The sequence below is a fragment of the Bombyx mori genome, chromosome 11 (genome assembly GCF_030269925.1).
Source record: "Bombyx mori chromosome 11, ASM3026992v2".
Lineage (NCBI taxonomy): Eukaryota > Metazoa > Arthropoda > Insecta > Lepidoptera > Bombycidae > Bombyx > Bombyx mori.
Genome location: NC_085117.1, coordinates 3,361,012 through 3,375,680, shown reverse-complemented (window position 1 = coordinate 3,375,680; position 14,669 = coordinate 3,361,012). Strand labels below are relative to the sequence as shown.

The window sequence follows — 14,669 nt, the reverse complement described above, 5'->3', positions numbered from 1 at the left end:
GAGAGAGAGAGAGGAGTGAGTGTTGAGATGACGACTGATAGAAGAGAATGGAAGATCCGTCCCCGAACCCGTCGCTTGCGACGAAGGGCTCGGCGAGTTAATTAACCCAAACATACAGCCCACTGAGTTTCTCGCCGGATCTTCTCAGTGGGCCGCGTTTCCGATCCGGAGGTAGATTCTGTGAAGCGCTGCTCTTGCTAGGGCCAGTGTTAGCAACACCTCCTGGTTTGAGCCCCGAGAGCTCACCTACACGCTGGGATTACGATGATATAACCTCTCAAGGCTAGGCTAGGAAAAAAAATACCTTCTCATCTAAAAACAAAAATACTCACCTTATCATTGCGACCGGTTCCGGTATAGTGAAGTGTTTTCCCAGAAATTTCCTGAGTATCTCCATTATTTTCCTTTTGACCACGTCTTCGGGTAACTTCTCCACCTTGAAGGTATTCGATCCAGTTTAAAATAGTCTGGTCTTACGTTAAGATACCAAGAAAAGAATACATCCAGGTGACCCTGCTATAACACGGTATTTTACAACACGGTTCCACTATAACACGAAAAGAAAAATTCCCTAAAACCCTCATAACCCAACTATGAAATACGTACTTAACAAATGTTCACGATTGACTTCAACGATGAAGGAATAACAGCGTGTAATAAAAATGAAACCCGCAAAAAATTATTATTTGTGTAATTATTCGTGGTACGACTTCTTGTGAGTACGCACTGCACGGGTAGGTACCACCACACTGTCATTTCTGTCGTGAAGCAGTAATGCGTTTCAGTTTGAAGGATGGGGAAGCCGTTGTAACTATACTGAGACCTTAGAACTTGTACCTCAAGGTGGGTGAAATTTACGTTGTAGATGTCTATGACTACTCAATATCAGGTCGGATGTGAGCTCGTTCACCAGTCTAAGCAATAAAAAATAAATAAAGAAATAAAAGGTTGAAATGTTTCATTCACAAAAATTCCCCTCCTTTTTGTACTGGCTTCTGTCTCATATAACATGGTTTCGCACAACACGGGACTTTGTAGGAACGTATATACCGTGTTATAGCAGGGTGACCTGTGTATATATAAGGATATAACAACCTTAGAGACTTGGACCTCATAAGGTCGGCTATCACTTAAAACAAGAACCGTGGTCTCTGACCGCCTTCCCAAAAACAACATACACCAAAAATTACTGGTGGTAGGACCTCTTGTGAGTCCGTACGGGTAGGCACTACCAGTCTGCCTATTTCTACCGAGTAGCAGTTTCAAAGGTGGGTGGCGGTATATACGTTGTTGATGTCTATGGGCTCTGGTAACTATTTAAAAAATGGTTGGACCGCGGCCCACTTGTTTAAGCAATAAATTTTTTTAACCCCCAATCATACAATCATGCACAAGATACACATAAAACAAACATGCACATGGCTATTAAAGTTGTAATGTAGTTAACCCTTTCGCTACTATCAACTATACGACACTGGTCACAAAACTCCGCCTATAAACGATGGGTGACTTTAGCCACTGGCCACAAAATTTCACCTATACACGATGGATGACTAGCCACTGGCCACAAAACTTCGCCTATACACCATGGATGACTAGCCACTGGCCACAAAACTTCGCCTATACACGATGGGTGACTATAGCCACTGGCCACAAAACTCCGCATATACACGATGGGTGACTATAGCCACTGGCTACAAAATTTCACCTATACTTGATGGGTGATGTGCGCATGTTCAGTTTCCTGGGAAACACTTTATAGCCGCCAGCCGTAGCGAAAGGGTTAATCTAATGAAGAGGACGCTTAAGTTAATTAAAACTACAGTTTAATCATGCATTTCCTATTTTTATTATAGCGAGAGGTTAAAGACTGTTTGGTTTAATCGCCATTTCACTTATAGAGGCGACATTTACCTTTGTAATTAAAGTTTCGTTTTATTTGGTATTAGCATCAGCAGTTCGATGTTTTTAATTGGACTCTATTAAATTTACACCATTCAAACATTCTGTAACTTTAAATGGATCTCCTTTAAAGTCGCAAAAATATCGCTTAAAAAAACAGTCTTTCACCCCTCGATATAACCTGGCTTCGAATGATAGCAGAATGCATACAAACCAGTTTGGCCCCGTTTCCACTTGTCCACAACGTCATGGATATATCGGATCCTTTGGGGCAACTGGCGCCAAAAATTTGCGTCATCCACATATCTTCACTCCTCACCCTCTTCAGGCAATTCTCGTCCCACAGAAACCCGAAGAAACTAAGACCTTTCGGCCACCATGCCCGTTCGAACGACAGTACGATCTTGTCTACAACTCCTATAGACGTGCTGTTTATTGCTTTTATTTTTTTTCCTGGGAGGGTAGGTCGAAATAATGTTTTGTGACTGAAATTACCAATGTTAAATGTGCGTGTTAGTTCCGTGCGCTGTGCTAATGTCCATGTCAGTGCATTATACCAGATTATTGGCCGGTTAATTGAGTGACAAAGTCTAGAGATTTTACGTAGTTGTGACGTAATCATAATAATAATTAATATTTGTGTCGGTTTGATAGCGAAAAGTTTCAATCAACACCTTAAGAAACTTTCGTTATCTTGTAGTGTGTAAACGTTCAAGTATGTATACAGCCTTATTTAAAGTGCTTCTTCAGCACTACTGTCTTACTGTCTTGTAATTAACCAGACCACACCACAATGTAGCTGGGTTGGGGCCTGATACAGAAGGCAGTTATCCTCGATACTGCGCGCATTGTGAGGTTTCTCACTCTGGAGTCCTAACCACTGGTGGCTTGTGTCGTAGCCACCGCCATCAGCGACAAACTACTTTTATACACCTAGTGTTTTTTAAAAATTGTATATTTTTATATCTTTTAAAAGAAATTGTATAATTAAAAAGAAAGCTTTAAAGCTTTTTTTAACGTGATAGAAGATTGCGAAACAGGATAATTATGAGTATTATCGCGAGTACATTAATCGATTTTATAATAAGGCACGTTCGAGACGAGTTATCCGGATAAAAACCGACGGCGAATCTATGGTTCGAATGCGATGTGAATTCAGAATATTTAAATTCCTTTTAAAACAACGGATAATAATTGTTTAATCGATTGGCTGTTAATTAGTTTCATTTGTGTCAGGGTGAAATATATAATATTATTGTATTTATCATTGGTTCTTTATGTGTAAAATAGAGAAATTGTCATTATATTATTGACAGCTGAGTCCCGCGATGTTACCCGCGGTTATTGCGCCGCGCCCCGCGGCTTCAGCCTCGGGTGAAGCCGCGGGGCGAAGCTAGTCTAAAAAAAGTAGCCAAGTTACTCCTTATATCTGCAGCTACCTATCAATGAAAGTCTCGACAAAATTGGTCCAGCCGTTCCAGAGATTATCCGATACAAACCGACAGACAGACAAAAATTGCAAAAAATATATTTTGGTGTATGTACCGTATACATATTAATATGCAAGTAGTAAAAAGCTGTTATTTCAATATTACAAACATACACTCCAATTTTGTTTATTTGTATAGATATATAGTTTGTTTTCTTTTTCAAACGGTAAGTTCAGCGCTGTTATCAGATGATTATTCACCTGTGGTTATCCGGAAGGCATCGCTGCCAGCGAGAGCCACCATTTTCCTAAATCTATGTCAGACAGGCAGCCGATCGTGACGACTCGTGACAAATCGTCCGCAGCCGGATCTTCAATCGCGAACCACGCGATTTTAATATACGAGGTTACTTTAGTAGGGTTCTTATTTAGGCAGTCAGCTGCTTGTGTGTGTGTGACGGCGCCGACCATGCGTTCTTGTCGGAAGGACACCAAAGCCATCATTAAATCCGAGCCAGCGGTAAGCATGCAAGATTCCACATATCACTGACCATCTTCGCGGTGTCGTATTTCATCCAAAACGTCAGGCATTTCTCGCAGCCCTTCGGTACGGTATAGCCTACGATATCGGTGGTCCAATCGTCTGTCTCGTTCTTGCTAAGGCCATCTCCCTTCAGCCAGAAGAGATAGAAAGCTTCGCGGTCCGCACGCCACCATTTCACGTCGAAATGAAAAATAGCTTTGCCTATCAAGCCCATGGCTATTTTGTTGATGGCGGTTACTTTAGTTTGTGGTAGCGTTGGCGTGAAAAGTGCGCTGTGTCTGAAATTATTTCCTTTTTTAGTGTTACCATGTTGACATTGACAGCTTAGATATGCCCCCCATCCGGTCCCCTAATCCCGTTATATATAATATGATTTATATTAACATTGGAATGACGTATTTCATCAAGTCATTTTCGGTATGTATTGGGTGCTATGCACGAGATGAGGCAGCTGGGGAGCCGAGCCCCCACCCCGACGTAAGCACCCCCATAAAAATCATGATATATTTTTTTACTACCTATTATAGTAACCTCGAGGGGTTATTCTAGATTCGCCGAACTAGTAGATGAGCTCACGGGGTTCAAACTAGGGATGGCGATTCTTTCCAAAAAAGATCGATTTTTAAATCGATTCGAATCGTAACCTGATAAATCGATTCATAAAAAAATCGAGGTCTAAATCTTAAATTTGTATTTATAATGTAAATATAAATCCATTTTATGAAAAACAAAAATGATACCATAATAAACAATCTCTGGGATCTCTTATCAGTAAAATCAGGAATTTATTAGTTCAGGGAATTCAATAATTAAAATTATTTTTATTACCATATCAAAATATCAGATCAGATATAAAAGAAGACATTTATTTTCTAAATGTATTTGTTACATTAAAAAGTTAAGAGAGTAGATAACAATAGCTTATAGTTCCCAATGCTTCATATCTAAGCTTTTTACAACAATTTGTCAAGTCTAATGGGATCCAAGCGGTTCCGCTCATCACTTGCGATGTTGCCGGCAATCGAAAAAAGGCGCTCACAGGGAACAGATGATCCTACGATACTCATATACATCACGGCTATTGAGTGAACATGGTGATAAATAGTTTTTTTGTTCTTGCCAATAAAGTATAGGATCATACTTTAGGTGCACAACTGCCTGTGATAAATAGTGTTTAAACTCTTCGTTTAAGCCTTGACTTTCCAGTGCAAGTGTATTACATGTAGAGAGTTGCTTTTTGAAAAGCAACTTATGAAAATCCCAAATTCCTTTTTCTAAATCAGTCCCTTCTATTGCGTCGAATTCTTCACTATTATTTTGTGGAAGGTGTTTTTTACTAAAGAGAAGCGACGAAAACTAAACATACCGCCATCTCGCGAGTTTTTAAGTAATTAAACATTTAACTGGCAATGCCGTAATATTGTGAGTACATTCAGCTAATTCTAAATATATATATATATATTTTTTTACCAAAACAGAAAAACTCGAAAGTCGATTTTCAAGGGTAAAATATCGATTCACTGAATCGATTCAGTACGACATATTGATTTAAAAAATCGATTTATTTGGTCCGAGAAATCGATTCTTCGATTAATCGATTTGAGATCGCCATCCCTAGTTCAAACCTGACGACGTTGCTAACACTAACCCTAGCAAGAGCCGTGTTTCGCAGAATCTACCACCGGATCGAAAGCGCGACCCACTGAGAAGATTCGGCGAGAAACTCAGCGGGCTGTGTCTGTAGGTTAATTTACTCCTCGAGCCCTTCCGACCCGAGCGACGGGTTTTTTTTTTTTTTTTTTTTTTTTTTTTTATTGCTTAGATGGGTGGACGAGCTCACAGCCCACCTGGTGTTAAGTGGTTACTGGAGCCCATAGACATCCACAACGTACATGCGCCACCCACCTTGAGATACAAGTTCTAAGGTCTCAAGTATAGTTACAACGGCTGCCCCACCCTTCAAACCGAAACGCATTACTGCTTCACGGCAGAAATAGGCAGGATGGTGGTACCCACCCGCGCGGACTCACAAGAGGTCCTACCACCAGTAATTACGCAAATTATAATTTTGCGGGTTTCATTTTTATTACACGATGTTATTCCTTCACCGTGGAAGTCAATCGTGAACATTTGTTGAGTACGTATTTCATTAGAAAAATTGGTACCCGCCTGCGGGATTCGAACGCCGGTGCATCGCTCAACACGAATGCACCGGACGTCTTATCCGTTAGGCCACGACGACGTTCGACGAGAACGATGACCGGCGCTTGAGGTACCTAAAAGCTCCGTCAGTGAATCGGGAGGATTCGCAATGACATGTTTTGGGGCGACGTCGACTGTTTACCATTCGATCCGCAGGATCGGAAATGACTCATGATATGGACAACACTATTAATCAAAACTCAATCAAAATTTTTATAATCACACGTAGTCAAGTTTCATATCTATTCTGTTTTCTTTTGTATCTACTGCAGTTTTTTTTTTAAACTATATCATTACAAACTGTACTGGATTTTGTGATTTTTCATTGTATTACATTTCAATCAATCAATTACCTTTTTTTTTATTTCAATGTGCTGTTACCTATTGCATTGTCGTTTGTATTTTTAATTTAGATGATATTTCTCATGTCAATATGGCGATTTTTTAAACATTTTTTTGAATACTTTGTTGATTTATCTAATTAAAATTAATTAGTAAAATAAATTGTTTGCCCTCCTAACCTATAACCTAAACCCATGACTGGTTTTAATGGAAACAACCGGAATCGTGGTTTGACAATGAACGCTACAAACAACACAGTTTATTGTTAAAACTATAAGATTTTTTCAATTAATGTGGGTAGTTTATGATTTTAGAATGTTGTATAAACGTGACTTTTTGGCGTGAGCGCGAGGAGGCAGTTGTGTGATTTGTTTTATTTTGTCTATTTAGTGTTTTTTCAGGTTTAAATGCGTAATAATGGTGGTTTATTAACTGTTTAATATCTGTGAAAGTGCACAAATGTGGGAAAATGAAACAAAGCCGCTGGATGTAACTTCCCGGGATCCTCCAAAAAGTCCACTGAAAAAATCACAGTAAATGACCACCATTTTACTGAGATTATATTTCATCCCATATCATCTCATCTCATTTCATTTAATTTCGTCCCAGTTGATTAATGTCTCAAATTAATCATCTTCATTTCATTTCATTTCACTCCATATTATCATTTTTCATAAAAATAAGAATATAAATTAAAATAAGACATGACTTAAATGTCTTAGTTACCAGGTCATAAAATCCCTAAAAAAAAAGGTTTATACGTTGCGCGTAAAGACCGGCCCAATTTGATTTAGAATGCGCGTTTAAAAAAAACTTTTTTATTTTTCGGTTTTCGGTTTCCGTAATCGATATTACAGTTTTCGTAACAAAATAAAAAAACAAAAGTACATTCAACTCGTACTTTCTTCCGTTGAATATGAACTATTTAAAACTCTTGGAAATCAAAGGCCTAACGTGGAGTCTTTGTTCTACAATTTGTTTGATGAATAAATCACAACCGCTCATACGTCGTATTTATTTCTAACTAGCTGACCCGGCAGACTTCGTAGTGCCTCAACCGATAAACAAAATGAATCCGTCCGACGGGGGACACATCAAAGGAAAAACAAAATTGTTATTTTTATTGAATTCCGAGCGTTTTCATATTTATCTACCTTTTAAACCTTCTCTGGACTTCCACAAATAATTCAAGACCAAAATTAGGCAAATCGGTCCAGCCGTTCTCGAGTTTTAGCGAGACTAACGAACAGCAATCAATTTTTATCAATTTAGAAGATAGATAGATAGAAGATAGAAGAAAAAACGATTATCCCTCGATTAGTAAATTCGAGGGGTGAAAAGCTATCTTGTTTAAGCGGCGTTTCGCTTAATACGCGACATTTATCTTTGTAATTAAAGGTCCGTTTTATTTTTGTTTTTTGTTTCCAAATTTTTAAACTATAAGCGGATCTCCTGTAAAGTTGCAAAAATGTCGCTTAAGCCGAATAGCTTTTCAGCCCTCGATATCTTTATATACTAGTTGTACCCGCCCGCTTCGTTGGGCATTTAAAATTAACATTATTATTTCTCACCCCCACAAAGATTCTCATCATTAACGCCCCCGCAACTTGTGTAGGGAGTCCAACACTCATATAAATATTAGCTTATGTATTAAGTACATGTATTTTCTACACGGATACCAAGTTTCAAGTCAATCGGATGCATGGTTCAGTAGTTATAACGGAAAATCCGTAAAAACCACTGCAGTTTTACATATTAGTATATATATATATATATATTAGAAATAGTGAGATTGTTTGTGCGTAAATATTGAACATAGCCCCGTGCGTCCCGCAATCTGATAAGCGCTTTAACGAACCGATTTGGCACCATCACCAACAATCCACAACGTGACCGAATCATTCGAAGACATCGGCTGAGACGGGCCCTCCATTTTGCTCATCCACTGATCCTCGTCGCTCAACGAGTCCAGGTCCTGTTTGCTCCACAGGAAACCGAGATAAACGATATCGTCCGGGAACCACTTCGCCGGAAACGACATGGCAACTTTAGCTATGACCCCGACCGATATTTGTTGGATCGCGGATATTTTCCTCGACGGCAACACCGGCGTGAACAGTTTATCGTATCTGTGAATTTTTTTGGGAATTGAATTTAAAAAATTATATATATTTGCCAATAATCCCGCTGAAACTCCCCTATTTATCCCTTTTTTTCTTACCTATGCTGATAGCTTTGAGAGGCTAAATCAGCATTGCCCTAGCGTGTAGGTGAGCTCTCGGGGCTCAAACCAGGAGGTTTTGCTAGCATTGGCCCAAACAAGAGCAGTTCTTCGCAGAATCTACCACCGGATCGGAAACGCGACTCACTGAGAAGATCCGGCGAGAAACTCAGTGGGCAGTGTCTATGGGATCCATCCCTAAATAATAACGAAGGCGAAGGGTATACAAAAAACTACGTTATGGTCAGAATTTTAAGTCAATTACGGATTATAGGCAATAATAAAATTGTCATATATACTTTATACTTTTTTTATTGCCCTTGTAGGCAGACGAGCATACGGCCACCTGATGGTGAGTGGTTACCGTCGCCCGTGGACTTCAGCAATGCCAGGGGCAGAACCAAGCCGCTGCCTACCGGCTTATAAGTGTGAGAATTGTCAATTTAATCTCGAAATCTCGCTGAAATAGACCTTCAAATATACACCATTACATAGATATATAGATACAGGACAAGATAACAGAAAAAGCTATAAATTTTTTTTTATAAAAAGTCTCAAAAATCGAAATAAGTTCATGGAGATTAAATTTTCGTTACACGGTGGTTATTCCTTCATTGTGGCCACTGAGTTTCTCGCCGGATCTTCTCAGTGGGTCGTGATTCCGATCCGATGGCAAATTCAGTGAAGCACTGCTCTTGCTAGGACTGGTGCTACCAAACTCTCTCAAGTTGAGCCCGTGAGCTCTCCTACCCGTCTGAACGTAGCTGGAATAGCCACTTAGGCTACCACCGAATAAGTAGGGAAAGGGGATATAAAGAATGTCTTTGACAAAAATGCTTTTCTAATATTAAAATTGTGATTTGGATAATTAAAAGTAGTAAATTCTTGTCGTAAACCGCCTCAAAGTCTAAAATGGTTTCTTAGATAAATCGGTCTGGCCTGCGTGCGGGATTTCAACACAGATATAGTCGTATTGCTTGATGTGAGAGCATCATTTAAGGCAGAATAGAATAGACAGGTTTGTTTCTTTTGTAAATAGAAATAGCGTCCGCGCGTATCGGGAATAGCCTTTTAAGGCTACCAGCGGGTAGATACGGAAAATGGGGTCGTTAGTTCGATTCTCGCATCGGGCAAACGTTGATGTGACGAACAGGTTTGTTTGTTCTTTGTTTTAGTGTTAATTATCTATATATGTATATATTTAAAAGTATATAAGTGTGTATGTCAGTCTCTGGTATCAATGACACAGGGTATTTTTAAATTGGAGAAGGATGACCGTGCGTGATTGTTCCGCGTTGTTATCATTATTATTATTATTATAAATCAGAAATCACATTTATTTAATATTCAAGGTATTATTATTTTTGAAACGGCCGTCAATTATATTATCAATAATACATACTGTATTCGTTATCTTTGTACAGTTGGCTCATTATAAAAACATTTTATGATAGAAACAAATATAGCTGCAATTTATGAAGAATTTTTTTTTTCCATTCTTATTCGCCGAAGAAAAAAAAAGAATTTTTATACGTAAAAGTTTCGACTTTCGAGTTTAGTTCAATTATAGGAAGTTTGGTCCTAATACGTCATATTCGTATGTGCTAAAAGACATTAAAACTAGTTAGTTACATTTGAAAAAGCTTTAAAATCGCATGGTCATTAGATCTCTTCTAGCTTTATTTGCCGTTGTTCGTGTCCACTAGCGACGCTGACTACTTACGAACAGACAGGCCGTATACTAGCCAATCTATATTGGTAATAAAATAGGCTACAACCCCTATATTCAGAAGTGTACTTTCGAAAATATTCTTCTTAGCATTTGGTCCTGCTACTAATTCCCCTCTACGGTGTTTTGTGAGCGTCCTCTCCTTCTTCAAAGGCTTTAATGAGCACCAATGCTCATGGACGTCGATGACCATTCTCCATTCGATAGAAAACCAAACTCTAACACAGAAAAATTGATTCGATTAACAACATAAATAACATACCTTTCCTTCAAAACCCCCAAAGATACTGTTACTATGACATTGTTCGCGGTATATTTGGTGCCATCTTTGCAGCTCACCGTGACCAGCTGCTCTGGGTCCGTTGGCCATTCGATTAGGACCACCTCCTTGTTCAGCTGTATTTCCAGATTAGGGTAACCGGGACCGCCCTTATACGTGTTCTGGGATAAAACAACAGGCATCTTATAACGCCGATAACGAACTTTTCCAATGCGCTCCTAACTCGCATCGTGAATATTGCCAGCCTATCGTAGGTTTGATTACCGCATCGGGCAAACATTCGTATGATGAACAAATTTGTTTGCTCTTTGTCTGGGTACTTTAACGTATAAGTAGGGTCAGATAACCACGCGTGACTTATCCTTGGTTATTATGGCTATGTAGAGACATGAGTTCGAATCGTATTGTGTAATGGATGACCAGCCCTACATACTCCAAAGCATGATTGCTTTGCAGGGGTATAGGAAAGATTGTGGTCCTATTGCTCGTTGGAGACTGCAGTAAGTCTATTGTGACTACTACTTACCGGTTTCCACTGAATCCCTAAGTCACCTTATGAACAGCAAGAGAAGAAGGAGTTTCTTTTAGTCCAAGACTAAAGAAAATTAAGCTCGAAGGTACAAACTAGCTTACCAGCAATATATCGAACAGGGTGCTGTATCCGTTCCTGTGCCAGCTCATGTGCTGGTCCCCTTCCAAGTCCACGTAGTGCGTCTGAGTAGTCACATCGTTCCAGCTGTTCGAAGCCTCGTAATTATCGACTAGAAGATCGAGGAAATGAAGGATTTCGTCGACGTAATCTTTATCTTTCAACACGTCCGGGTGTTTCTCACCTAAGTACTCCTTAATTCTGGAAAATCGTTGTAATTGTCAGTAAAATTTACGAAAATGTCCTTTTCTCCTCGTAAGCGCTCCTAAAGCTTTGCTTATAATGGAACTGGTGGTAGGACCTATTGTGAGTCCGCACGGGTAGATACCACCTATTTCTGCCGTGAAGCAGCTAATGCATTTCGGTTTGAAAGGTGGGGCAGCGGTTGTAACTATACTGAGACTTTAGAACTTATATCTCAAGGTGGGTGACGCATCTACGTTGTAGATATCTATGGGCTCCAGTAATCACTTATCACCAGCAGGTGGGCTGTGAGTTCGTCCACCCGTGTCAGCAATACAAAATAAAAATAAAAACTTAATATAGTTCTTGTTTGTGCTTTAGTGAAGCTTTTGTTTTACTTTCAATACCAATAGTACATGTCGAAGGGTGATAAGGCTATTTGCTTTAAGCCACATTTTTGCAAGTTTACATGCGAGTCATTTAAAGTTAAAAAATTTGAAAAGAATTATTGTAACAAGAAAACTTCTTCAGTTATTTGAATGTGGTAGACATAACAATCAGTAAGTAATACTTCAATCATTAATAACAAAACGACAGTGAACAGTTAAAAAAAATGGTGCGCGCACAACTTGGTGAAAGAAGTGAGACTTCTTTTGCGGTTGCGGTTTTTTTTCATTGCCTTTGTAGGCAGGCGAGCATTCGGTCCACCTGATGGTAAGTGGTCACCGTCGCTCATGGACGTCAGCCAGGGGCAGAGCCAAGCTGCTGCCTACATGCTTCTTCATTTTTCATCCTTAAATCAAATTTCTCTTGTAATAGGAAGAGAAACGACCTAGACCAATTTAGCCTTTCCCTCTCTCCACGGTCGAGTGAGACGCTGTCTATTTTCTCACTCTCGCTCTTCCTAAATGTATCTTTTCTCTCTAGCCGTAACGAATCTGTCGCGAGTTAAATTTTACTCTCAACGTGCCTAAAGAAGTTTCACTTCAAAAATAAAATAAAATCACGTTTTCGGTAGGCAGCAGCTTGGCTCTGGTATTGCTGAAGTCCACGGGCGACGGTAACCACTCACCATCAGGTGGGCCGTATGCTCGTCTGCCTACAAGGGCAATAAAAAAAAAAAAAAAAAAAATTACTTCGTTGTGATGAACTGTCCCAGAGGCTGAGGAGTCTCGGGCGGATGCTCTTGAACCTCCAGGGTGTATTCGAACAGCTCATTGATGAGAGCCGTGTCCGCCTTCGTTCCATTCGAACGATACGCTTCGAAGCCCAGGTTCTGAGATATGATGGAGACGTTGTTCTTGATGGCCAGATCATAAACACGACTCGGATGGGTCCCGTGGATCCTGAAAGAGAAATTTTTATTTTTTATTTTTTTATTGCCCTTGAAGGCAGACGAGCATACGGCCCACCCGATAGTGAGAGGTTACCGTCGCCCATGGACTTCAGCAACGCCTGGGGCAGAGCCAAGCCGCTACCTACCGCTACATGCGGCCTATGTAGCGGTCTCGATCGATGTTAATTTTGACATTTCATCATCTACCAGTTATAAATGGACTAGCTTTTACCCGCGTCGAATACTTAGTCCGCGTGGAATAGATCACAAATAATGCTTTATTTTAGAACAAATTTGGTTAGCATAAAAAACGTTAGTATAGTGAGTCAACCTTAATATATAGACATATGCTGTCACGGACTTTTTTTTAGATCTTTTAAAAGGAAACAATTCTGTCATACATTATTCTAGCGAAACTTTGACCGTTTCTGCATCTCACGCAGCGGAAGTTCTCAAAATTAATTCTTCAAATTTTTCTTAATTTTTCTGATAGTAAACATTAAATTACTACTAATGTGATTGCCTTTTCCTGAATCATATTGTGAAAACAGAACATGTTATAACAATTTATCCACAAATGCGATGCCCCTATCGCTTAGGGTCATCTACTAAACGTTATTATCAACAAGTTAATTTATTTAATGCCCATCTTCATACATGTATGATGCTTGAATAATTTGATATACTAATACAAATATACTCACCATTCAGCTCCAAGTTCAATCACTCCATCACCGAAAGGTACTGTTTTAACTCTCCCTCCGATCCTATTCTGTGCTTCCAGAGCTAGTATTTTTTTGCCAGCCTGAGCGAGGGTTGATGCTGCAGTACAGCCGGCCGGCCCAAGTCCTACTATAATGGTATCATACGTTGTGGCCATTGGGCTGTAAGAAAATTATTTTGCTCATTTAAATTTCTAAACGCAAGGCTTTGTTTAACAGATTAATCTCATGGAGCAGATTGTTGATGTTTTAAATTTTTTAAATGAAACTATCATCAAAGATTTATGCTCGTGATTTATGCCAAGCGAGCACAAAAATTCAATTCATACTGACCTCAGCTGTATTAAAATAGATAAAAAAAAAATTGGATCATAGAATCGAAATACAAAATTCACATTAAGTGTTTGTTTGTTAATTCAGTAATTAAGTTTTACTAAGGGTCAAACTGCGTATTTTCTGTCATCACGAGTATCGTTGTCTTTTAACATAAACCTATTTTTGATTAGAAAAAACACAGATCAACACTTTTAACTAGCTACATATGTATGTCATATGTGAGTCGACTATTATCAAAGGCGGCAATCTGACTTTTGGACAATGATTGGTAAATCAGAAAAACGAATTATTGACTTTGTATTCCATTGGCAGTCACAAAACTCTTCGGAACGACATCTTAGATAAATAACAGGTTAACTATTAACCTTTATTTAATGCAGGTTTTGAACCGTATTCTTTGAAGGAGACGATTATATTCAAATAAATCTGTATTGACATATCAATAAAAATTTTTTGTCCAAATGTACAGATTGCCGCCTTTGATAATAGACGACTCATGTATGGATTACAGTTTCAGGCGATATGAAACTGTTAGTTGAGGCGACTACAGAGAATCATGAGTGAAAAGTTTACATGCAAAGCAAATATAACAGAACAAGTAACTCAATAATAAATAAGATTTCATAAGCAGGATCCATTTTCAAATAGTAAAAATTACATCGTAATAATTTACGTATTTTGGAACTGAAAGATCGGATCTAATCCGAAATAAATATATAGATTTGATTATTTCTTTATATTACCCAGTTTTAATACATTTTATGTATTTTTTTAATAAAATAGCGCTTTCGGAG

General features: G+C 38.9%; 1 protein-coding gene across 5 annotated transcripts in view; it reads right to left on the bottom strand.

Moving 5' to 3' along the window:
* The window catches only part of LOC101745648 (uncharacterized), a 52,878-nt gene that overhangs the window by 1,541 nt on the left and 36,668 nt on the right, over positions 1-14,669 (bottom strand). For 3 of the 5 annotated variants that reach the window (XM_062670997.1, XM_038014183.2, XM_038014187.2), the window contains 6 exons: positions 13,522-13,701; positions 12,618-12,827; positions 11,283-11,499; positions 10,632-10,810; positions 2,117-2,387; positions 333-436 (listed from right to left, as the gene is read on the bottom strand). In XM_062670997.1, coding sequence (XP_062526981.1) covers positions 333-436; positions 2,117-2,387; positions 10,632-10,810; positions 11,283-11,499; positions 12,618-12,827; positions 13,522-13,697 — 1,157 coding nt within the window. In that variant the 5' untranslated portion in view covers positions 13,698-13,701. Of the gene's footprint in view, positions 1-332; positions 437-2,116; positions 2,388-3,882; positions 4,154-8,277; positions 8,549-10,631; positions 10,811-11,282; positions 11,500-12,617; positions 12,828-13,521; positions 13,702-14,669 lie in introns of all 5 variants that reach the window. The other 2 variants (XM_038014186.2, XM_038014184.2) reach the window with 2 other exon arrangements.